Here is a 26,569-nt window from a genome sequence, read left to right on the forward strand (position 1 = left end):
TATGTTTTGGAGATGATCGGATGATCTTCTATCCTGGGGATCTTGGTTATTTATCTTTTGTTAATGATGTTTTGACATCTTTTGGAGAGTTGGCAGGGCTTGTGGTGAATACTCACAAGAGCTCATTTTTTGGGGCTGGTTTTCCTGATGTTGAGGTGGAGCAGTTGGCGGCTTTCTTAGGTTTTTCGATGGGTTCTATTCCTGTGCGTTATCTCGGGGTCTCGCCCCTTTCGCGCCAGTTCTCTGATCGTGATTGTCAACCTCTGCTTGAGCGAAGTGTCTCTCGTGTTCGGAGTTAGTCGGCTCTAGTGCTTTCTTTTGCTGGCCGGTTGCAGCTTATTCGGTCGGTTTTACAGAATTTTCAGGTTTATTAGGTTAGTGTGTTTCTTCTTCCAGCTCGGGTTGTTCATGATGTTGAGCAGATTCTGCGTTCTTTCTTGTAGAAGGATCGTGAGAGCGGGCGATCAGGGGCTAAGGTGGCATGGTCTGAGGTGTGTATTCCTTTGTGGGGAGGTGGTTTGGGCGTGCGTCACTTGGCTTCTTAGAATTCGGCTGCTTTAATGAAGCTGCTCTGGCTGCTCTTTACGCTGGTTGGCTCTCTATGGATGGCTTGGGTGGAGGCCTAGATTCTTCGAGGGGAATGTATTTGGACTATTCATGTTTCACCTCGCTTCTCTTGGTGTTGGCGGGATATTCTTTCTGTCTGGGATGCTTTTCGGCCTTTGGTTCAGTTTGCGATTGGAGTTGGTCACCGTTGTTTTGTTTGGCATGATGCTTGGCTTCCGGGGGTCCGATTTATCTGAGGTTTGGTGATCGGATTATCAACGATGCTGCAAGCTTGTCCCGAACAAAGGTTTCTTATTTTCTTTTTCCCGATCGTTCGTGGCGCTGGCCTCATGGGTCGCCCGATCTTCGTCAGTTGGTCTCTGAGGTTTCATCTGTGCCGGTTTTGGTTGGGAAGGAAGATATACCCATTTGGATTCCAGCGTCGTCGGGTCTTCTTTTAGTGTTGAGTGCGTGGGACGATGTGTTGTGGTCAGCTCAGCCTCCTGTTCCTTGGTTCTCTTTGCTTTGATTCGATGGGAACATTCCGAAGCATTCTTTCATTGCTTGGTTGGCGGTGCGTTATTGACTTACTATGCGGGATCGCTTATGTCGTTGGGATTCTTCAGTTCCTGTTTCTTATGTGTTTTGTGCTGGCTTTGAGTCCCGTGATCATCTGTTCTTTGAGTGTCCTTTTAGTTGGAAGGTCTGGTCTGTAATGATTGCCTGGGTTGGTTCTTCTTACCGGATTTCATATTGGTATACTGAGCTTGTTGGATTTGTCACATTAGTGCTGAGAAGTCTGCTCGTCGTCGTGTGTGGCATTTGACATGGACTTCAACTATTTCCTTTATTTGGAGGGAGCGTAATGCTAGAGTTCATGGGTGGGGGTGGGGTGGGACGGTCGCCTTCTGCCCTCTTGTGCACTTTGAAAACTGAGGTCTATTTTCGTTATACTACTTTTGGCTTAGGAGTTGCTGCTTGAGCTCTGATCCTATGCTTATCTCGACCTGAAATTTGTTTTCTTGTCTTGTGTCTGCCCGATGGGTGTTGTGCCTTGATCTCGAGTTGTGAGATCCTCCACTTTGTTTGTTTAACATATTTACCTTTGAAAAAAAAATCAATCATTGAATATCCTTTCAAACTCACAAATTTCAACCTAAAAACCCAATTCTGTTGTTGTTTTTTCCGTTTTCCTTTTTGTGTGTGTGTTTTTTTTAAATACCATTATTCAACATAAATGAGAGTCTTTCCGAAAAAAATCATAAATGAGAGTACCTTTTTTAGCATTATTTTTTTTTCGTGACGTATCATTTGGTAGCGTGTTTTAAGGATCTCCCTGATACTGACATTCCTACTTTTTAAATATTTGTTTTCTTTTTAAAATTTTCCTTATTTATTTAACAAAAATTCAAAGTAATTAAATACAAAATTTATTAAAATTTTGTTTTGAAGTTATTAGGCCGTAAAGATTTGTCTTTTTTTTTAAGACTCATTACGAATGTGGTGAGAAAATTTGAATTTTGAAAGGGGCATTCTGAATATGTTGATTATTTAACAAATATCTTGAATTTAATAGTAGGCTTTAAACATTTCCTCAAATAGATATCTACTCACCGATAAATCAATAAAAGACATAATTACATCAAATCAGGTTTGTATGAAAATTTTGAAGACTAAAACTTTATAAATTTAGAGATGAATGGAGAATAAATATGACAATAGAACCAAAATTTACATTGTATATATATATTTTGTGAATTTAAGAAGAAGCGGTAGTATGAATTTAAATTTTTAACTTTTAAGTGAGGCAACTAATACTTTAATTATTTAACCATACGTAAGTTGACGTCAAAGTTCCCATTGTAAATATTTACACCAATAGACAAGACTTTATAACAGATAACATTAAATTATGTAAAATTTTAGTAAGACATTACATCATTAAAGGAAAAGTTGGAGCGTATAGGAAAGGTAGATTTGAGAAAGAGATGGATATCCAAAATGGGAGAGAGTGGCTAGCATGGGAAGTATTTGAAATTTTTAATTTATTCTTGCTACTTAAGGAATTGCTAGATTTATTATTATGTTTTCGAGGATGATATCGACGAAGGGAGTGGAGATTCGAACTCATGACCTTTTGGTTAGAGATAGATGTCTTAACCATTTGAGCTATGTTCGATTTGACAAAAAAATAATTAAGCTGATGGTTGTAGAGATGTGGGAAATTAAGGATGAGTCTTGTCACATCATGAAAACAAATGCAAGTAATTTTTCTTGATTAAAAAAAAGTTGTTAGATTATTCGGATTGGTTCTTATGAGCAGACATGGCATACGTATAAAATTTATGCATCTACCATTGACGTAAAAGCACTTAGTAAACTCAAGTGCACCATTGTAAAAAAGGAGATATTTGTGACACGTTTCGAGTGTGATTGGCCATCCAGTTAAAAGAAATTAAAGAAATTTGGCTATGTATAAGGGGATGTATTAGCAACTACAACCCGGGTAAAAATTGTTACTATTTTATTTTTTATTATCCAATTTATTAAATTATTGAAAGTCCAAAGTTTTTTTTTTATAATTATTTTTAAATGTTTTAAGTTTATTACATTTTAGAAATAAGATAGGGATTAATGATTATGGGCGGTATAAATGTCATTTTAAATATTGAAATTTATCTTTTGAGAGAAATTTGAGAAATTTCATGTATTTAAGAAATTTAATAATCTCAAAAAAGATACTCAATTTCACTTGTTGTATTTGTTGAAAATTTGTTATTGTTTTTTTAAAATTTATTTTTAATTATTTTATAAAAATTGTTTTGAATTATATTGAAATTTAATTTAAAACGAAAATTTCAACTCTAAATGGAATTTTTCCATAAAAGAAAAACACTATTTTTTTCTCAAAATTGATGAAAATGGACCTTTTTTTTGTTATCTTGCATGAGATTTTCTTTTATTTTTGAATTTGGAAAAATCCAAAAAAAAAAAAAGAATACAACTAATTCTCAGACTGATTTTGTAAACAAAACGATAAAAATAATGGGAATTTTGTACAATTAGTTCACATGGAATTTCGTAACAATTAATTTTAAGGAACACTACTCATTTGTTGGATTTAGAGAGTTCGCAGACGTAGATAAGATAATATCATGATTTGCAATCCTAATTTTCTCCAATTTATTTGAGTACAACATGTGGGGTGGGAGATCGAACTCTTAACCATACATGTCAATAACCGATGAACTACGCACGGTTTGACTCTCCAATTTATTTTTTAAATTTGAAAGTATTGCAGTTGATTTTTAATCTTTCGATGCAAGAGATTTTGTTTGATTTAAAAATTTGCAGAATATGAAAGATAAAAATATACTTAGATAAGATAATGTTATGATTTGAAATCCTAAAATTAACCCGAAGAATATTTCATGCAAATTACAATGGACTAACATTTAAGTCGATAAATATCTGCATATCATATATCATTTGTCAAAAGAAAAAAAATCTACGTTTCTCTCAATGCATTTAATTTAAATGGGTTTCAAGCATTTCAATTTTCAAAGAATGTAACTAGCTTATGAAATTAATCAAGCATGTCCTTTAAAGATTAAGTAAAATAAATGAAATAAAAGAAAAGTGAAAAGAGAATAGGAAAAAATACATGTTCCACACAATCAAATCATATTCATCTCGTGGAATTCCTCCATAATTAATCTCTCCTATTCAAATCACATCATACATTTTGACAATTTGAATAGAGCCTGAAATATATATAAGATTTCAAACCTTTTAATGATGATTTTAATCGGATTTATGGATTAGGAGTGAGGAGAAATATCTGAATCAATTAGAGGAGATGAAGAAATAATATTTCATATACGTGTTTCTTTTCGTGCCCTTTATAAGAAAAATCCATCCCCCATCCATTTATAAAGACAAAAGAAACGTGGAGTAGTCCCTAACTGCGAGGGGGAGAGGGACATTGAGACATTTGTGGGAATGAGGCTGAACAAAATTTTTAAAAGGACATGGAAGAAAATTGAAGAATTGGGAAGAGGGAGAATGTGAGAGAGAAGTAGATAATTGTTAGGGTGAAGGAGAAGTAGGTGAATATGAAATATTGAGAGAAACTTAGAAGAGATATTTTATATATTTTTAAAAACTAATTTTCAATCTTTTCAATTCTCCTTTCTAAATTCACAATTTCAAATAATTTGTTACTGTTTTTTTAATTTTGGTTAATTATATATATTTTGTATTACAAATATCAATTAAAATTTAGAAATGACAAATATGGTATCCACACTCCTCATTTCTAAAATAATTATTAATTTAGTCCTATGATTTAAGCTTAATTTCAATTTTGTCTCTAAAGTTTTAAAAGTTTTAATTTAATCTATATAGTCTAGGTTGGGTCTCGATTTGGTCTCTATAGTTTTTAAAATTTTAATTTAATCCAATATTTATCTTTTCCTATTCTTATCCAATCCTCCGCCCACATCCCACATTAGTTCACGATGACCAAAAAGCTATCATAACGAAGACAAATTAGACCATTGTCTAACAAAACTATATATAGAGCAAATTGAAACTTCTAAAATTAGAATATTAAATTAAAACTAAACCAAAACCAAAATCAAAATCAAAATCAGAATCAGAATGATATTGAAATTGTGTCCAAATTTAGAGACAGAAATTCAAAATTTAACACCTAATTTTAGTAAAAGGAGGATAAAAAAAAGTCAAAAGTAGGTGTTCAATGGATGAGACCTCAAACTTGAGAAAGAAATCTCTCACTCCTACAACATCAGATGGGAGAGAGTCATCTTATAATTTCATTTTCGAAGATCTTATTATGTTTTAAATTTAAATATTATTTTACTGTAATTTCAATTATCTTATTTCCATTTACAAAATTTTAATATAAATTATATTTCAATAAATTTAATGAGTAAAATGACATATTAAAAATATGATAAAATGAAATGACTTGACCAAAACAATCACTTTTTGTAAGTATAATGACAAAAAAAAATTCAAAAATATAAAAACTAAAGGTCGAAATAATAAAATGAAGGTTTTGACAATATGGAAAATAAAATCAACAAAAAAATATACGGTGAAAAATAGAATTTAAATATTTCTTTAATCTATTTTTTAGCTCGGTCCTCTCCTATGAATGAGTGACAGGCGTCTCGGGGGATGTGGGTGTTGTCGGCCGGTTACCTTCCAACCTTCTTCTTTCTTTACACACCAACCAATACTAAAATTATATATTTTATATAATTGTACTATCTTTTTATTTTATGGTCTAATTTTTAATCTAGGCAAAATACACACATGAGTCCCTAATCTTTTGGGCAATTTTCAATTTCATCTTTAAAAAAAAAGTTAAAATGATGGTTAAATTATTTGAATACATAAGTATGTTAATAGAATGATATTTGATGTCTAAATTCAACCGGTGAAACAATCACTTTTATTTTTATTTTTATTTTTCTAGATGACATGTCTCATGTGTCCAAATATGGTAATAATCCATCATTTAATGAGATTTGAGATTTTTGTTACCTGATTTTAAATAAAATTTTTTTAGAAGAAATTAATTGAGAAATTAATACATTAAAGATTGAATTGAGATTTTTTAAAAGATCAGGACCAAATTGAAAATAAACTATTTGATATATTTAGTCTTGAATCTAGTTCTTATTTGTTTTAAAACTTTTATGGAAATTTGAAATAAATTCAAATTTTTACTACTAATGACTAAAAATGATGTAGGATGATATTTAAAATTTTAAGAAACTAAAATAAAACATTTAAAAGTTGTAAAAAAAATTATAATAATTTAAGGATGAAAACAGAAAGGAAATATAAAACTTTTTAAAAATAAGGACACTCTTTAATGAAAAATCAAACATAGTACTCTTTTTAGGATGTTAAACACCTTAGACAATATTTTATTAAGTGATCAATTATAATTTGATATGTAGTATCTACCAAAACAGACCCTTTAACTTGAATTGGTTGGCTATAATTAGAAGAAATATTGTGTAATTTGATAATCTACTTTGTATTTATGGGACATATTATTGATAAGATATTTGAGATGTTTGTTTACTTGTCAAGAAATCAAAATGGAAATGAATCGAAATGATAATCAATCAGAATGGAAATGTTATTCCTTTGATGTTGTTTACCATGAATTTTCTACAATTGAAATAAGAATTTATTTGATGTTGTTTACTAAAATTGTATGAAATCGGAGTCAGGATTAGATATGTAACTGTTCTTACCGAAAAATTGAATATCCGATAATCACAATAAGTCTTCGAGAACACTCAAAGAATTATACCTACAACCAAAGTTAGCACTCCGAAGCTTTTGTTAGCATAAGTCCAGAGTAAGATAAAATTAGAGAAAATATAATTCGCGTACCTCTTGAACACACTCACAGTAGTTATTTATAAGGATCATCCATAACCGTTCCTACGGAAGAAGTTTGAATTTTGAATACACGGTTACCTCCATAATTTCGGCAAACTGCATACTAAAAATTCGGGAAGGGAGTAGTTATGCCCCCAACCACTATGTGTCAAAAAGCGTACTGATCTGCACTCCGAACTCGTCATCACGACACGTGTTTGTTTATTTAATACACCAAGGGTGCTAAGTTTGGGAACATACTCCCTTCTTGCCTTAACGAGTAATAGTTATTAGTATACCAATTTTTTCTTCCTAGCTACATTATTGTGCTAATTTTTTAAAATAAGATAGTAACAAATTTTATTTTATTTTATTGCTATATTATTGATAGTATATTTTTTTTATTATAACCATTTATTTAATGATATAGTAAAATCTATAACCTTATAAAAGATAACAAGTGCTTTCTGTCTTTGTCATGTTGGTTAAAGGATTATTTGATTGTGTTGGACAGTGGACTTTGTGTTATTAGTTTTTAATAAAATTTTTAATCAGTAATTAATTATTGGAAGGAAAAATGAAAAAAAAAAAAACCCAATTTAGGGAAAATGATGGAATAACGAGGAGGGAGATTTTGAGTGGAATTCCCGCGTGCATAAATTCGAAATTGGCGCCGAAAGGATATGGTTACGTCCCCATCACAATGACCTGGACACACAATAAATCTTTAATATATAATTATAATTATAATTATTTTTCAAGATTTCTTAAAAAAAAAAATTACTTTTTAAGAATCATGTTGAAATAGGATGATAGGTTGCCTTTTTTCGAATTTTGAACCAAACGATAGATTAGATCTCCACCCTACAATTTCAAAAAGCAAGTTACGAAAAATTCAATAAATACTTTTTAAAATTCGAGTTTTATTTTTCAAAAAAGTAAGAAAGTAGTTTTTCAAATTTTTTTTTCTACACTATAATTTAGTTATAAAATTTACTCGCATTCATTCAATTTTAATCTTTTAAATTTTGAAATTTATTCCATTTTAGTCCATATATAGAAAAGACGTTTTTGTCTTAATTTATATAAAAACATTTATTTTAGCTCTTTACGATTAATTTTTTTTATTAAAATAGAAAAAAGAGTTAATGTTAAATAATTTATTAAAATAAAGGATAATAATTAAAATGAATCTTTATCTAAAATTTTAGGCATCCAATCAAAACCTAAACTTTAATTAATATTTCAAATAGAAAATTAAAAAAAAAAGTTACTGGAGGGAGTCTTAAACTTTAAACTCTTTTTCTTTGATTTTAAAATCCAAATTCTCGCACCCCGTGCATTCACCAAGTGTCATGCATTGGATAAAGTTTTTAAAAATAACTGAATCACTAAATATAAAAATATACAGCATTTCTTATTATTTTATTCATGATTTTTAAAAGTTTAAATTTTGCACTCAATATTAACAAAAAAAAAAAAATAAAAAAAAGAGACAGTCGAATCTCTATTCAATAATGTTGTTGAAATTGAAGTAGAAAATGGTGATTTTGTATTTCAAAATATTATTTTCAATATGCTAGCAGCTTTTAATGTTTAATATCTCCATAATCCTACTCAAACCTTATCCAAATAAAAAAAAAAAAAGCCTAATCCAATTATGAATACTACGCATGTATAAGAATTGCATATCGCCTCAGTTTAGTAACAAGGATATAAGGTTCGGTTGGTATCACTAAAATAAAAATAAAAATAAAAAATAAGAAACAAAAATAATTATCAAATAGTTACGTATCTAAAAATGAAAAGGTTATAAAAAACTATTAATATTTTAATCACTTTTAATTATTTCATTTAAGGAAGAAAATGAGAAGTGATACAGACTCTCGGCCCTCGGATCAACTAAATAAAGATAAAAATAATTAAATGGAAAATGAAGTGATAATGTTCTTGTTTTTGTTTTTTTTTTCCAAATAGTTTTAATGAAGCACATCGGGTTAAAAAAAAAAAACAGAGAAAGCAAGCCGTTTATGTTGAAAATAAATAAATAAAAATTGTTTGGCCACATAAGCCTAATCTTTAAATCTACTCTTCTTCGTCAACTAAAAAAAAAAAAGAAACAGAAATTTGAACATGTCACAGAAAAAAAAGAGAGAGAGATTTGAAAATGTCAAGAATGGTAGGTGGCCAAATTGCAAATTATCGCCTGAAATTACTAATGAAATTGATGGATATTATTATTTTGATGGAATCCATATCCAAGTGGGTTTATTTTCAATAATATTTATTATTCAATCCCACCTTGGATTTACCATGAACTCAATCAGGATTGATTTTGCTTAAGCTTAATTACCTTCATTTCAACTTATTCTATTTGACATTTTTTTTTGTGATTTATATTGATTTTAATTTCAACTTGTTTATTTTAACTACTGCATATTTAAACATTAAGTTTTTTTTTGTATTAATTAATTACACAAACAATTATTTTGATGCTTCATTCTTAAATTTACTCAAAATCGATTTGTTCCATTTAACAACTCATACAAGTAAAATAAAGGTTAATATATTATTTGGTCATTGAAATATACACAATTTTTTTAATTTTGGTTAACTTTTAAAAAGATTCACTTTGGCTATTTAGTTTTTCATACTTTTTAAACCAAATTCCTATTTAGAGATACTCTGCCATTCAATTTTATGATTTTGTTAATTGTTTTTCTTAATATCGAATATGAGATTTTAAAATAATTCGTTATCAGTGTCAGTTAAATCTCTAAACCTTAGAAAATTAATGTTTTTATCAATTCTTAAACATTTAGTACGACGTGGCAACATGTATCAAAGGGAGTAGGTGATCAATTAGATAAAATAAGGACAATAGACAAGAAAATATAGTTTAAAAGATATTATGCGCCCGCCTATCAAGTCTTTTAAGCTTTCTAGCTAAATTGTCACTCAAATTTTAGAGACAAAATGAAAATTTTTGTAGTTTAACAAATACAATTTAGGTTAAAAAACGCATCTGGTCTCTGTACTTTCACTAAAAGTATCGGTTTATTCTCTAAACTTTAATTTGTAACGATTTAGTCCCTATACTTTTAAATTGGTAACAATTTAGTTCCAAAACTTTATTATGTAACGATTTAGTCCCTACCGTGAAAAATTCATCAAAATTAAGTGTTGATTTTTTATCATACGACCATTTAGTTTCTATAAAGTATAAATACATTTGGTACCTCATTGGTTTATTGATCTATATATATAAAAAACGTAACAAAAGTTTTCATGATAGGAATTAAATCGTTACAATCTTTAAACTAAATGGACTAAATTGTTACATACGAAAGTACTTTAGAAACTAAATTGTTATCGATTCGAAAGTATATAGACTAAATCGTTACAAACCAAATTCAAAGATTAAATGGTTACTTTAACAAAAATACATGCATCAAATGTGTTTTTTGATCGAAGACGGAGACGAAAGGAAAAAAGGAGTGGTAAGTTAGAATGTCAGATGTGGTGAGGGTATTGAGGTGGAAAGCAGAAGAAATGAGTAATCAACCACAACCACAAAGGTTGAAGAAGTTGAATTATCCTACAAGTTCAGAAACAGAAGAAAAGCACTCTGATTTTGTAAGACCCACATACCTAATTCTTCCTCCCCACAACAAAACCACACACCTTTAACTTTTCAAACATATCTATCTACTGCCAACAACAAAATCACTTCATATGTAATAATAAACCAAAAATAAAAAATATGATATTGTCTACTTCATATCTCAATTTCTTGATATTTTTATTTATGTTAATCCGTGACTTCGATTTTGAATTGATCGAAGAATTGAACCAATGTTTAGTAAAAAATAATCATTGACAACATCTGAACTGATCACTAGGTTTGGTTTGTATTGGACTTGCAGTACCCGACATCTCTTATAATATGTGCTTGATTTAAACTGTTTGTGAGAGTAAAGGTTGTTCCAACAAACAATACATGTATCTTTTTAGTATATTTTATGCTCACAAAAAAAGTGTGTAATGGAAAACAGTACATTTACCACTAAGGGCTACGTCCAGTATTCCATTCAGACGTGGGTAATTCACTAATATTGTTTAGGATTGGATACAAAAACACTCCCCAAAATATTTCCTAGAGGTCTCAACAAAAGCCCCCTAACTTATAAGTATTTTACATAATTAATACTTAGTAACATGAATGAAAAACTCACAGAATCAAGATACAATTACCCGATAATATCGATCTTGATCAACCCCAAAGCTTCTACCAATGCCCGAGCCGCTGCCACTGATTTGCTGCCAAAACCCGCTCAAAATCGATTGCAAATAATCCCTTTTTCGACTAGTAAAACCCTAAAACCCGAGGCTGCGTATTTTTAAACATCGAAACTGCGCCATGGCGCTACAGACGGAAATCGCTCGCTTCCCCCATCTGGCCAGCACCGCGGCGCTGCCTCCGCGGCCTAACTGGCCATCAGCGTCCCACTTCTCTGTTTTTCATCCTATTTTGATCCCAACTCTTCTCTAGCTCAATCAACTTTCGTTTTGACTCCACCAATCCCAACAAGATTTACTGTAAGGTCCAAAGAGGACTAAGTCCCCTGAAAATTGCCACATATACATTATTAGTTACAATTTTACTGAAAGTTTCCTTCATCATAATAGCAATTGCACTTCTAGCCCCCACGGCGTCTTGTGTTCGAGTCTCCCAATTTGTCATTCCCTTGTAACTTTTATATAACTCTAGTGATTGTCAATTCTTTTGTTATTTTTAAATAATTCGTGATTTCTCATTCTTTTGTGTTATTTTTATTATAATTCGTGAATTTTATATGAGGTAGATCCAATACCTCCTAAATTTGTGAAAAAAAAAACTCATGAAAAAGTCATGTACTTCGGGAAATTTTATGTTTTTTCTTCATAGCCAAAATTGAAGATATTCTTTATATAAATTTTCAATTTAAAAAAATTCCTTTTAAATTATACATATATATTATCATCTCTTTGATGTAATTACTACAGATACTTTAAACGCTTATTTTTCTTTTCAATTTATATATTTTTATTATATATTGATAGCGTTTTTTTCATAAATTATTGTACCACTATATACTTTTTTATTCTCTATAAATCATCAAAATTTTTTAATTCAATTATTGTTATATTATATAATTTTTAATTTGATTTTCCTGATATGAAAATTTGTAAAGAACCATTATGGTATATTAAATTAATAATTTAATTCATTCGTGAATTTCAAGATTATATGGTTGAATCTCTCTTGCTTTTTTGTGTTTTACCCCTCATATTGTTCATAAAGAAAATGCTAGAAGTACCTTCATATATTTGAAAATGTTTTTGTTTTCTGCAAACTAGACAAGAGCCAACGTGTCCATTTTTTTAATATATAAAATTGAACCGGATTCTTTTTTTTCTTCCCCTTCTTATCACTCATACTTGTGACTAATGTTGGATTTGAATTTAGATCTTGTTTCTAAAATCATATGATCTGAAGCAAAAGAAATTGTAGGGACTCGCCAATAGCTTTTTATTATTAGATCAATGTCGAGATCCAGTAATAATATTAAAATATTTTGAAATATTAAATATAATTTTTCTTTTTATTAAAAGCTATATATGCTTTTCATAAATCAAAAAACATATTATTCGCATGCATAACCTGTTTCCATTTGTATTTTTCTTTTAAACAAGATAATTTCAAATCTAGGAACATTTTGAAACAGTGATAATTTAATTTTAGAAAAAAATATTATGTCTGACACATGAAAATAATTGGAAGCGAATATATTAAATGGAATCTTTAAGAAAAAAAAAATAATAAACGAAATGAGCTCAATATCAAGACATTCGGATCCCATATCGTCCAAAATATTGAGTTTCTGACTTTCTGTTGCCTTTACAAATCCCAATAATTCAGCTGTATTATATATGGTTCTATGGATATGGATGCAAGAGGTTCATTTTCCTTTTTTCTTATTAATTTTTTAAATCTAATTTGATTGTTTTTTTTTAATTTTTAAATAAGATATTGTTTTCTGCCCTGGCCAGGGATCCGGTGCCACTCACTCACTACCAGCTTTTGTCTAGTAGATAGAGTTTAAATAATTAAGTTTTTATTCTTATTATTATTATTGTTTAATAATACGTGTGGTTGGATTCAAACCTTCAAGCTCAATCTCCACCCAATCCCATAAGGATTGGTGAACTAAAAAATAATTTAAAAAGAAAGGTGAAATGATCATGGTTTTATTAGAATATTTAAATTTATGTGTGGTCGAAATTGAGAATTTTAAATTTGTTTTATGTTCAAATCTATAGGGAATTAAGTTTGAAGAACTGAAATTTTATATATAACTTGATGAGTGTGTATAGTCCCTAATGAGTTATAAAATATCATTCTTATATGTAGTTAAATCGGTAAGCCAAATCAGTGAGACTAACATACCCTACACAAGGAACGTCATCCCGACACCACAATTGTCTAAACTATTTAAACCCTAACGAGGAGCCAAACCATAGGTTAAATTAAGGGCCTAGAGGGCACATTGTGGGGTAATCTGTCCTTGAGTTTGATGGAATTGTACATTGTACACCCACTAGAAAAGTCCACATGCCCATTTTAAGTTATGGATATGGGTTACACAAGTTGAGCCAAAATGCAATACAAATTCTTCCCTTTGCATTTACATGGGAAATGGCACCAAAAAGCCATAGCCACTCAAAATGGCTTCCAACCCCAAAAATATATTCCACATATATATGTAAATGTATATCTTATTGTGAAATAATGCTTTATTTGTTGTTGATGCAATTTGGCTGAAAATTGGAGGCATCATAAAAAAAGAGCCCTCAAAACCAACCACCCACTTGCCTCCTCTCTAAGCCCATATTGGGTGTTGATAATTTCAACAATTTTGCCAAATAATTCATAGACAAAACAATCCTCGCCCACGTGCTTGGATGACGAGTTCCCTTATTTTTAAAGTATATGCCAATTCCAATAGGAGACACCAAGTGGGGTCAAAGTACATTGCATGGTTTAAACTACATATTCTCAATCCCTATTCTTTAGTTCTTGCTATTGGTAAAGTTTTAGCAATCTAATAATAACCACCTAACCAATTTTCCTTTGGTAGGACGAAGCAGATCCTCTCAGTTAAACAATAATAGAAGTAGAAGGAAAGACAAAATAAAACAAAAAAAAAAAAAGACAAAATTAGCACCAGAGTTTATACTAGTCTATCTTAAGCTTGGAACTACGTCCAACCTTGTTCAACAACAAATTCTACTATCATATTAAAATTATAATTGGATCTTTCAACGCACCACAAAGCTCTCTCAAGATACCACAAAAATGACTATACCTGACTCTCCAAGGAACCATAAAAATAGTTATACGGCGAACTCTCTACTGTGTATCTCCCTGATATGCCTCAGAGAATAATTGTTGTCTTACTTTTCTCTCTCTCACTTCTAAGTGGTTATCGGTAGCTGATCATAGTGGCTCATGTCTAAAGAAAGGAAAAACATCATTTAAATAAGAAGCTCCCAGGAGTATTTTTCTAGCGGCAGGAACCATACTGTTGTGACCCTATAAATGGCCCCATTGGTGCTTTGGAATTAGTAGATGCTTCAAGTTGTAGTGCTACAGTGCTGTAAGATAATGTTGTGGCATTGTGGGCAGCACCTAAGCACCCAAATATAACACCGAGGCATTGTCTCTCAACTTCTTGGCCCGGTCACGTGCTGCTGCTTTCCAGCAAGTCTTCTGGATGATTTGAGCTCCGTAAAATCTAATCATCCTTTCAATTTCATCTTCATATCGTGGAAAGTTTGCATTATTTAATCCCCATCTTCTGATCAAAGTTTAATCATTGTCTTTAACCAGCTATTACCGAAGAATAATCAAAATCAAATATAACAAGTTATTTGAATACAATAGTTCGTCTGATGAACTTTCTGAATGTGAGATATTTTTATAATATTTTAATGATGGAGCAGTTTGACAAGTCACTTTAGTTGAGAAACATGGGTTTTGGTCTGAGTTTTAAGGTATTATTACGATTGAAAATCAAATTTAATTATGATAAGTGTTATGTTACTCTTAATTTGCAACCATATTATTCAACCTATTGCATTTTATAGGTCAAAACAGATATTTTTAGTCCATATAATTTACCTCTTATAATGTTTTAATTAATTTCATAATTTTATTTGTAACGTTAAGCTATTTTCACTACAGAAAAAGAAAGGGATAAAATAAACAACCTACGTTTAGAAATCTAAACAACTTAAGAAGCAAATGAATTTCTAAGGTTTGTTTTAACGATTTGGTTTTTAATTTTTTGTTTTTATAAATTATGTAGGTTTTCTAATTACTTTTTCATTATGTTTTTTATTTTATACCAAACATATTTTAATTCTTAGCCAAATTTTAAAAATAAAAACTACTTTTTTTAAAAAATTAATTAACTTAAAGTTTAGAAACATTTTAACACCCAGACTCAGTTACACTTCTCACAGTACATAAACAAAATTAAATATTAAATGTTGATGGTAAGTTATAATCGATTTGTGAACTATAAAAATACCAAATATGTTACTAAACTTTCAATTCTATGTTTGAATAGATAACATTGAGCTTTTTTTAAAAAGGAAATAGATGATTAACCTATTCAACATTTATTCAACATTTTTTAAAAATTTACAAAAAGATTAAACATAAAATTGAAGTTTGTGTCTAATAATACCATAACCTTTCCCTTTCGATTTTATATCTAATAAGTTCGTCAATTCTTTTTGTCAAAAAAAAGTTTCGTAAATTTCAATAAATGTATGATAGATAAGAGATATATCAAACACAAAATTGAAAATTTAAATACTTAGTTAATACTTTTAAGAAAAATATTAAAATAAAAATTCAAAGTCTAAAGTCTCATCGATATATTAGACACAATTCAAAGATTAAATTTGGGATTTAACCTTCTTTTTCTTTCTCGGAGGCAGTGGCGGTTGTTTTTTTCGAAATTTTTTTTTTTTGGTTTGAAAAAGTTGATAAGACATTTATTAGTGTTTAGTCAAATGTGGCATTGCGTGTTTGCATTGAAGCTCAAGTTTCTCCCTACTTAGGAATATCGCTTTTCTTCACTTTGCATTTTCTTTTAATAGATTGAGAGATATGGTAACCCAATTGATATAACAAGCAACTCAAATAATTGCTCAAATTCATCCTTATTTCTTTTCAATATTTTCAAATACTATACAATCTAGACTTTTTAAAATCTTATTTTTAGTTTTTAAGGGTCTAATATTCTCTTTTTCTTGACAGTAATACTTTCATTTTTTTTATTTATTCTTTTAATAAAAAGAAATAAGATATGAAAAACGTCACCAAACGAGGCCTAAACATTTTACCAAAAGTAATGATTAGGGCAAAATTTTATTTTTGTTTTTGTTTTCCTTTTCATTATTAAGTTTGAGATTAAAGTAGAATGTTGGTATGTTTTAGAACAAAATAAAATAAATAAGATATATTGATATACTTGTAACTGTTACCGTGTTACAAAATGAAAAGAATGTAATATCGATATTGTTTCCTTTTAAACTTAAATGTTAAAATCTGAAATTTTAGTCTCTAAATTTTTAAGGCAATTCTATCTTAGTCTCTAAATTTTCAAAATATTTGTTTTGGTCCTTAAACTTTCATGTTTATTATACTTTAATTTTTTTTTTAAAGATTCTATTGATTCTTACTTTTAAAAAATAATTTTGTTGATTTAACTTTGAACATGTGTATTAATTAATGTGTTGACATGAACATGTATTTATTTAGAGCATACAAATTGACTTAGGAGGATACTGGTTGGACAAATATTATGTGACAGAATAATATTTTTGACCAAAATTATAATTTTATTAAATTTCACAGGTCAAATAGTACCATTTGAAAGTTCATAGATAAAAAATAAAATAAAATAAATTTAAAAATTTGGAGAATAAAATGATATTTAAAATCTAGATATAGAAGTAGTTATTTAAACCTTTCAATTCTAGCTTACAATTAGTACTATTATTATAATCTTTTAAATGATTGAGAAATAAAGATTTAATAAAAAAAATTCGTAATATCTATAATTGAGAAATCACTTTTAATAAATAAAAGAAGCCGGAAATTGGGAATGGTACGTGTTTTCAATTTCACGTAGCGTGTACTTTAAGCAACATTTGTAAGAAATTGGAAACTATAATTGAGAATCACTTTTAATTTCTTCCTTTTCTAAAGTAGATATAATAATAATAATAATAATTAAAAGACAACTTTTATGCCATTTATCTCAAGATTTTAAATTTTTCTTTGAGGAAAAATCTTCATGCACTATTAGTGGAATTTTTTTTTTGAAGTTGCTTCAAAATTAAGATATGTTAACCATGATTTAAAGTTAATAAATGACTTATTGAAAAAAAAATTAATAAATGATTCATTATTTTATTGAAAAATATTTTAGTCCAAATTTGATTTTTAGTTTTTCTGTTTTTTAAAAATTAAACTTAGAATTAAAATATTTTAAAAATCTTAGCTAAATTTTGAAAACTGAAAAATATATCCAAAAAATTTGTAAAAATCAAACATAAATCTTTAAACAAAAAATCAAGAAATGAAATAGTTATTAAATGGGCCCTCAGTACTCCTTTATTTATTTCAAAGAAAAAATGCAGAATTTGAGCATACCTCGAGTAATTAAACATTAATGCGTGCTTCTATGATTCGTAGGTTAAAATTATCTCATCCTCGTTTGTAATGCAATGTCATAACATTTGAAGTTGCCCAAAAAGTTAAGTCCCTAATGTTTGAGTATTTTTTTTCCTTAATTTGGTCCATATTTAGTTCCTAATCGTTAGTAAATATTAAAATTAGCTAATGATAAACTTATATGGGATAACACTCAGTGAATTGACGAAAATTTAGAAAACAAAAAGGGTCATCGGAAAAGTTTCTAATTCATCATCTAATTTTCTAATAAAATGGTAAAATTTTTTAGTTTTATTCCCTGATCTTTTATCTCTTCTAAATTTCTGCCACTTCACATTTCACATAATATTACGTCATGTAAGTTTATTATTAACTAATTTTAACATTTACAAATGGTGAGAGACTTAATTAAAAAAATATTAAAAAATTAATAACTTAATTAAGCAATAGAGACTAAATAAAGAAAGACTCAAACATTATAGACTAAAACATATGCTTAGCCGAACTGAAATCCGACCTAAGCGGCACGGCATTGCAATTGAGGAACTTGATATTGTCAAAAAAAAAAAAAACTTTGAGGAACTTGATTTCCATGCATGATCTGGGTTGGGCTCTAATGGCCTTTTTTGGGAGGATCAAATGTGGATTGGATATCTAGTTAACTTCATTTTTAGTGTACATTCACTTCAATTTTCAAATGAGCAATTCAATTATTTATTTATTTTTTTTTTAAAAAAGTACTCGACAGATTATATGTTGACTAAAAAGTTCAAATGGGCAGTTCCCTTGTTTCACTATAAAACCCATCTGAAAGAAAGATGTTTCATCATCCCATTGAAGATATATTATGGAAGATTCTCACAAGATCATCAGTTTTCTGGCAATCTTTTTAATTGTGGCGAATGCTTTATGTTCATAGAGTGTATGGGGAAGGCTAGTGTGGGAACCATACGGCATACGACCTCCCAAAATTGACTAAATGGAACAAAATGAACCATACAGCTTCATTCTTTGACCATAACCTTGCAGACCTCTTCAAACTCTACTTTTTATTACTATGGTAGCTTAACTTGTTCCTGATAATGTAATGTAGATTATACTGTCACCAGATCCTGAAACACAATCAAATAACTGAATGTCAGTCAACTGGATGATGGGCCAAGGACAGCAAAAGCACTTCTTCAGATTTCATCCATAAAATGATCTGAAATATATCTAAACGGAGGAAAACATTCGTGGAAAACACGAGATGGACGGGTTCCACCGAGGAGTTACCAAGAGGATATTTCGGAATTACCTATGCAAAATGGGAGGGGAACCCCATTATAATTGGAGTGTTAGTAATAAAGAGAACCTGAAAAAACAGAGATTGCAAGTTAAATATTCGTCTTAAACACCATCATCTCTTTGTCTTTCAACAGTAAATCCATGGAAGTTGTCATACCCTCCCACCAGTTTCCTCTTGAAGCAGAGTTAGGATTGCCTCCGTTTACTTCGTCGTCTTTCCCTTCTTTTTTAAACTGATCAAGTATCGAGATCATAACATCAGTATGTAGCAATCAAGTAATCAATAAATCAGTTACAGTTTCCAAAGCAATGTCACTCGTTATCAAATCTATTTGTCTGTGAAGATCCAAACAGAGCCTTCTAGTTTTACCCAAACACTCCCGAAAACATAAAATACCAAAAAGATGACATAATGATCATCTAGTAATGCTTACATTATGGTGGGATTCTGAGGCCTTGGTTCTTGGGGAGTAATTTTCTTGGCCACCATAAAGGATGGAGGAACTAAAGTAACTTGGTCCCATAGTTTCATTCTGATACATGGAGCTTGCATCTTTCCCAGTTGCACCACCGGTTCCATTTTTGCCATTTAAAGAAGCATTATCTGAGAGGAACAAAAGCCAGTAGAACATGGAGTTAATTACATTTGCAAAGCTAGTCAACAGAGAGAACTGTGGGAGATTGCTCAGGTAAACATAGACATAGGCTTCTTAATCCATTGATGAGGGAATTTTGTTAATATTCTAGTTTTTGAAGGGAAAAAAACCTGGATTCCCAACATTGCAAGTGCCAACTCGATTTCCAACATCCTGTTTTCTCTCCCTCTCCACCACCTAAAACCAGAGAAGAAAAGTTCAAAGCTTGCTTTATAAATACCAAGAAAATTATATTTGAACACAACGGATCAGAATAGGACCACTTTGGCTTCCATTTTAACAAGTATTTTTTTCTGCATTAGAAGGAAACTAAGCTTACATTACTTCGCTTCCTTACTAGAACGCTTTCTTATTTCTGTTCAACCTAGTTTTAAGCTGTCATATCATCAACTTGAAACATGCAAAATCAACAAGCAAATGCTGAAAGTGACCCAGTTCAGGAAATCCACATCTTAATAGAGAGAGGAGTATGAAAGATAGATTAAAAAATAAAATAGAATAAAACTAGTAGTTGAAATTGAAGTACCGGTGGTGGGAAAATAGAGCCAAAATATCCAGCTGTGGATGTTGAAGAAGCAGAATTTGAGTCCATGGGACCAAAAAGATGATCCAAACTTGAAGATGAAGAGGCAGCCACTTGCTTCTTTTTCTCCATAGTACATAAAACTTGGAGCTTTCTCTGTCAGCCAACGAACAAAACTACTGCCTTAACTTGATAGTTATCTCTTAACGGCCAACAGCCATATACAGAAAAGAGAAAAGGGGAGGGAACTCGATAAGATTTTCCAGTTAGACAAACAAACAAACAGATAATATGAAGCAGAAACAGAGAGCGATGGAGCAGAGACCCGCGTGAAGATATCAGACACAAGAATTGAAACAGCTCAAGCCAATTTATAAGCCCCAAAAATGACGGTGCAAATCAATGATTCTCCATCTCCATGTGCCCACATTTAGTTCTCTCCCCCTCTTTTCTCTTTCAATATGGGTGCATCTCCCCTGGTTCTAAGTGGTCCTTCTGCAACTCCCAAATTGATCCGCCACATGTCCCATAACGACCTCTTTGACCTGTGTTTTCACTGTCTGATGGGCAAGCTTCATTGTCCCATCCAAATCCATCTGTGTTTTCACAAATCCCATTTCTTTCCCCGCTCTCTTCTGCCTTTCAAATGTCCTCACAAAATCTGCCTTTGTGACTCCCGAACCATAGGTAAATAAACTCACGCCGCATCTAAATAAGAGGGATCTTGAGATTATATAAAACATGGCTAAGAAATAATTAAAAGAATTGACAGTTAATACCATATAATGCACTTCTTTTTGGTGTTTAATTTATAGAAACTCCAAAGTTTATGCTCTATTTATAGAAACTCCAAAAACTTCAAAATTATGCATGTTTGACTTAGAGTTGGTTCGTAGGAACAAGCAACACAAGTCAATGAGGCATTATAGCCTTATTGATCCTTGAGAGAGAGAAAGGGCGTTGGCTCCAGAAGGATTGGATAAGGGGTTGAGGTCAATTTGAAGGATTCCCCATTTCTGATATGCTAAATTCTTCAATAAATCGAATATACTCCCCCCAAGAGGAAGAGGCTGGGATTGCATCTCCTTCTAATATCTCTAGAGGCAAATATTCTAAGAATCTGGAAATGTAATACATGGTCTAGATACCGATGAGAAAGAGATGGTTCCCTGAAGGAATCTGCCATCCTCAATGAATTATTGTTTTCAGTATCTGTAAGTTCTGTGAATGGAAAACGTTGTGACGAATTGGGTAGCACCGTGGCAGGCAATTGTAATCGGATGAAGATGAAGCGATTCAGATTCACGGATAAGATTCTAAGTTTTAAAGTCAATAATGAGAACTGAACAAAGATGTGGAACAAATCCAGGAGAATAATATAGGAAAGGATACTTTATCCTATTCAAGAAGGAAGATTTCTCATTTTTGTTATCCAGAGGGCATTTGATATATGGTGATGAAAATGTGAAATTTAGAACTTGAAGATGATTTTGTGTGATACATGAAAAATGAAGTTTGTTCAAATCACAAGTAGTAATAACTGAAACTGAAGGACACAATAATATATAGTCATACAATAGATAGTAATAGACTAAATTAAAATTTATAATTTAAACTCATGCCACTGGGGCTAGTTCTCATTCCACCTTAGAGGAAATTCTCATATCAAATCATTAATTTTCAGTTCTCACCCTTATTTTTTTTGTTTCTCTATGATTAGTATCCCGTTTTCAATATCTTTAACAATCATAACAAATATCAAATATCCTTCAAATTTTCAAATGATTCATAAAGAAGAATTTATTCATATAATCATCAAATTCCTTATGCATGTTCTAAACAAAAGGAAAAGGGTACTTCCCAACAATAATAAACAAGCACGTGAACCTCTCATAATGGATTAACAAATGTAACAATGGGGCTCCTCACCAGATGCACTCCATCATCCCAGGTTAAGCTACCAGAAATCAGCTTCCCAGCAGTTTTTGCTTTAATCCTTACAGTGAAAGATATCTTTTGTCCAAGAGAACTGAAAGAAAGAGTAGCGGGTCGTACTGTAACTTTGAGCCCGGGGGCAGCTTGAATAATCGCTTTATAGGTCGACACTGGCAACCCGACGTTCGTGACGGTCCTGTGGAAGACACGACTAACCAATCTTCGAGTTTTGATTGATAGAGCAAAAGATGGATAGTTTAGATCTGACGCAGCTGTTTTTCTAACATCTGAACAGTTGCTTTGGTCACCGGTGACAAGACTAAGATTATTGGTACTAAATCCTTGCCCACATAAGAACTTTATGTAATCAATCTCTGTGGCATCATATACCAAACCAGGATTAATGGCATTTACTGGATTTAGGTGACCTGCTCCATATGCAAACTCAGCATCTGCGTTTAACTTTGGAGTCATGGGAAAGGCTGTAAAAGATTGAAGATTAAGGTTAGGCAAGTGCATGTTGGGAACAATATTTACAGCACTACTATTCACACAGTGGCATATATAAGTTCCCTAAATGAGTGCCTAGACATGTCGTACACTTAATGTTATATTAACATTAAAATTCCAAGACAATCTTATTTGACTCAAATCTTGTTCCAATTTCTAATGGTCCGAACAAGGGATTTAATAAAAAAATATAGTAGCAAATTTGAAAATTAAATCTCAATTTAAAAATGGTTGGTGTGTTCAATAATATATTTGTAAACTAGTGTAGTTACCAACTAAATATTTAGTTCAATATAAAATATTATTAATTTATTTCTTAACATAAATGTTATAAATTTTGTATAATTATTATTTTACAATATTATATAATTTATGATATATTATCTTTTACATATTTTAATTTTAACAAAAATACAATGAGTTTATATCATAAAATAGCATATTTTTCAAAGTTTTTATAATTTTAAATGTAATTTTGCATATATTAAAGTTTGAAATTTAAATTCTGAAACATATCTCCCAAACATAAAATTGTTGTTTTTAGAATTTCCATTGTTTGGATCACAAAATCTAAAAGAAGTTTAAAAAACATATTTCCCAAACAAATATTCACTCAATCTATTTGAAAACAAAAAATAGAATTTGTATTGCATACGGCATACCAAACAGGCCCTGGAACTTTCAAGCTTATTATATTTGGTCTATAAACTTTCAAATATTTTGTTTTAGTCTCCTTGCCTAAAAAAACCACTATATTCTTATCATTAATCTTTTAATCAATCATTTAACAAAAACCTGATATTAGGGATTTTTTTTCCCGGACATGAAACAATTTTGTTGGTAGTATGAAATGTTACAAAAGGAAGAAAACCCATTCAATGAAGTTGCTTCCCCCACCCCCACCAAAAAAAAAAAAAAAAAAAAAAACTCCACACTTTTTTTTTCCCAATTACTGGTATTAAAAAATTAAGCTCAAACTATTACCTGTCGTCATAAGGGCAGACTTAATAGCAGCTGGAGACCAAGTTGGGTGGAAAGATTTGACATATGCAGCTGTTCCTGTTGCATGTGGGCAAGACATGGAAGTTCCAGAGATTATGTTGAATGGAACTACTCTGTTATCCCCTGCTAAACTTGTAACTGTTGCATCTTCAGACCAAGATGCTAATATATCCACTCCTGGTGCTGTCAAATCAGGCTACAGAATAGTTCTAAAAGTCAAAACCAGATGAGGAATTAACAAGTCATGAAGAACTTAGTCAGATGAGTTACCTTAAGAATGTCTAGTGTAATTTGGTTAGGCCCCCTTGATGAGAAGGAAACAACAAATGGAGCTGACAGATCGTCAATGGTGGTACTCTTTTCTATATTAGCTTCTGGATTGCTGTCAAAGTAAAGACACTAAATGAAAAGGGATGGGTTTCAAACCATTTTAAGCTAATAAACTCAAGACTGGCCATAGAATTTGCAAGATTTAAATTCTATTTTAGTCCATCAACTTGCTATATTTATTTTGATTCGGCCTCTCAACTTTTAAGTTAACAAAGATTTGCCTCAGAGTTTTTGTTGGATAATTTATTACAAAAATTAATGGGAAAGACTAAAATATCTTTTTATACAAAGCTTACAAAGTTCAAAAGCTAAATGAGGTTCTTTATTCTTAGAAAGTTTAGAGACTAATTAATATAAACAAAAAAGTTTAGAAACTGAAACAGAATTTAGACCAGTTGATATTTAAATCTGGAAAAGTATACCTCGTTGATCTCAGGTACTGGAAAACTTTACTTCCGGCGTTCAAGTCTAACTTGGAAGCAGGTAATGGGAAAACAAAGGCAACATCTAGGAAGTTTGCATCTTGCATTATGGTACCAATTGCACCACTACTCAGAGCTGTTGTTCCATCACCAATCTCATCGCAGAAAACAATCTTGCCTTGAACCAGGTTCATATCCAAAGAACCTGGGAAGCAGAACCTGTATTTAACACCAAAGTTTAACTTGGAAAAACAGAAAACATGTTGACATGTCATAAAATATTTGCAGATTAACTACAGTCAGTCACCCACCATTTTTTTAACAATTTCATAGTAAGCAAAATCTTTTTAGCTTCAATTACCTTGAAAGTGATCCGTTGAAACCCGCAGTACTGTTTGGAGCATCACCAGCGTATATAAGCGGGAACATCTTATCTTCAAGTTGGAAGGTGTTCACTGAGATCCCCTATCAAACAGGTTGTGTGCATATTTGATAACTCATTAATTAACATTCAAGAATATCGCAGAACTCATTCACGAAGAAAGCAAATTAAGGCTCACCTCAAAGGCTTTTCCATTACCCAACTTCACTTTGGTCACAAATTTCCTGTCTATGGTGCTAGCAGCCACCGATAGCGACCATGGGGAAACATTCGAGATGGTGGCAGAACCAGGGCCGGTGTTCCCAGCGGAATTTGAGGTCAGAATACCATTCTTCATGGCGTGGAAAGCCCCAATTGCAATTGAATCCTTGAAGTACTCCCTGGGAATAGAACCTCCGACGGAAATGGAGATGACGTCGACTCCATCGGCAATTGCATCGTCGAAAGCTGCGAGGATGTCGGCGTCGGAGCAGCCGTCGGACCAGCAAATCTTGTAGACGGCGACGCGGGCAGAGGGGACGCCGCCGCGGGAGGTCCCAAGGCCGAGCCCAAAAAGGCTGGCCTGAGCGACCAAATTGCCGGCGGCTGTGGATGAGGTATGGGTTCCATGGCCTTCTGTATCTCTCGGAGAAAGAATGTCGCCTCCGCCCTCCACAGGATTACTCCGGTAGAATCGAGCTCCGATTAATTTACTTCGTAAATTTCAAGAGTCACAGTTCGTTTGTTAGGAAGAAGAAACAAGAACAAGAAAATAGATGAGGGAAGAATTCCAAATGCTTCAAATTAAAATTACAATTTCAGTCTTAATTTGGACAAATCTTAAAATCTTCTTTTCGTCTTTCTCCTCATTCTATTTTCATTTCTAAATATTCAAATGTTTATTTCATTTTTAAAGTTTTTAAAAATAATTACTTATAAAGTTTCAACTTATGTCTGTTTTAATCTGATTATTTACATTTTAAAAAAAATATATTAGCCTGCCTACCTAATATCTTTAGGACTAACATTTATATATCCGATACATGGTGGACGTTAAAATGTTAATACATATTTAAAGTTATTTCGGAGATCAAAACTCGACGAGGGCTTGAGTATGATATAAAGTCGTTTAAATAATCCATCTCTATTTGGCAACCATATCGTTTTTAGTTTTCTATTTTTTAAGATTATATTTTTTAATTTGCTTCAAGTTTCTTTAGTATGATTTTATACCCTTAAAAACACATTTAAATTCTTAGTCAAATTTTAAAAGTAAAACCAAATTTTTTGACAACCATCTTTTTTAGTTTTCAAGTTTCAGCTTAGATTTTAAAAACGCTTTTAAAGAAACAGATTGCAAAAATAAAGAAAAATGCATGGAGATAGTATTATTGTACATTAACCAAAAAAAATTATTATTAAACAAGCCTAAAACTTTAATTATAGTTTTCATAGTTATGTAAATATCTCCATATCTCTTATATGTGACAGATTTGTGTAGATTAAATTAGCTAATTGTACCAAAATAGTCATGTGAGTTTTTTTAGGTAGAAGAGACCACTTGTGAGCTAAATTTTCAAAAACTCTAAAACTCTATAACGCATTCTCGTATTGATATTAATAGTATACGTTAATTATCGCTGAACTATGGTTGCGTTGGTAATATAGTTCACTTAGTTAAGATATTTTCAACCAAAAAAAAAATCATGAATTTGATTGTAACAAAAAGGCCACGATACTTAAAAAGACATTTATCAAAGTCTCTTCCCCGGC

At 31.0% G+C, this 26,569-nt stretch overlaps 2 protein-coding genes across 2 annotated transcripts; both read right to left on the reverse strand.

The window, feature by feature from the left end:
* Positions 1-18,578: 18,578 nt before the first annotated feature.
* On the reverse strand, positions 18,579-20,869 carry LOC111010132 (uncharacterized). Its single transcript, XM_088117710.1, has 6 exons — positions 20,240-20,869; positions 19,824-19,890; positions 19,492-19,661; positions 19,215-19,290; positions 19,068-19,124; positions 18,579-18,882 (listed from the first exon to the last, which is right to left on the reverse strand). Exons 1-5 carry the CDS (start codon positions 20,366-20,368, stop codon positions 19,108-19,110), a joined length of 459 nt encoding a protein of 152 aa, XP_087973836.1. The 5' UTR covers positions 20,369-20,869; the 3' UTR covers positions 18,579-18,882; positions 19,068-19,107.
* A 1,141-nt stretch (positions 20,870-22,010) lies between these two features.
* On the reverse strand, positions 22,011-25,520 carry LOC111010157 (cucumisin; the record flags this gene model as incomplete). Its single annotated transcript, XM_022283497.2, has 6 exons — positions 22,011-22,653; positions 23,666-23,879; positions 23,954-24,065; positions 24,436-24,654; positions 24,797-24,900; positions 24,996-25,520. Coding segments are annotated over 6 exons (1,701 nt in total), but the record flags the coding sequence as incomplete, so codon positions are not given.
* Between the last annotated feature and the right edge of the window lie 1,049 nt (positions 25,521-26,569).

This window comes from Momordica charantia (assembly GCF_013281855.1).
Source record: "Momordica charantia cultivar OHB3-1 chromosome 9 unlocalized genomic scaffold, Mcharantia_2.0 BLBB01000009.1, whole genome shotgun sequence".
Taxonomy (NCBI): Eukaryota; Viridiplantae; Streptophyta; class Magnoliopsida; order Cucurbitales; family Cucurbitaceae; genus Momordica; species Momordica charantia.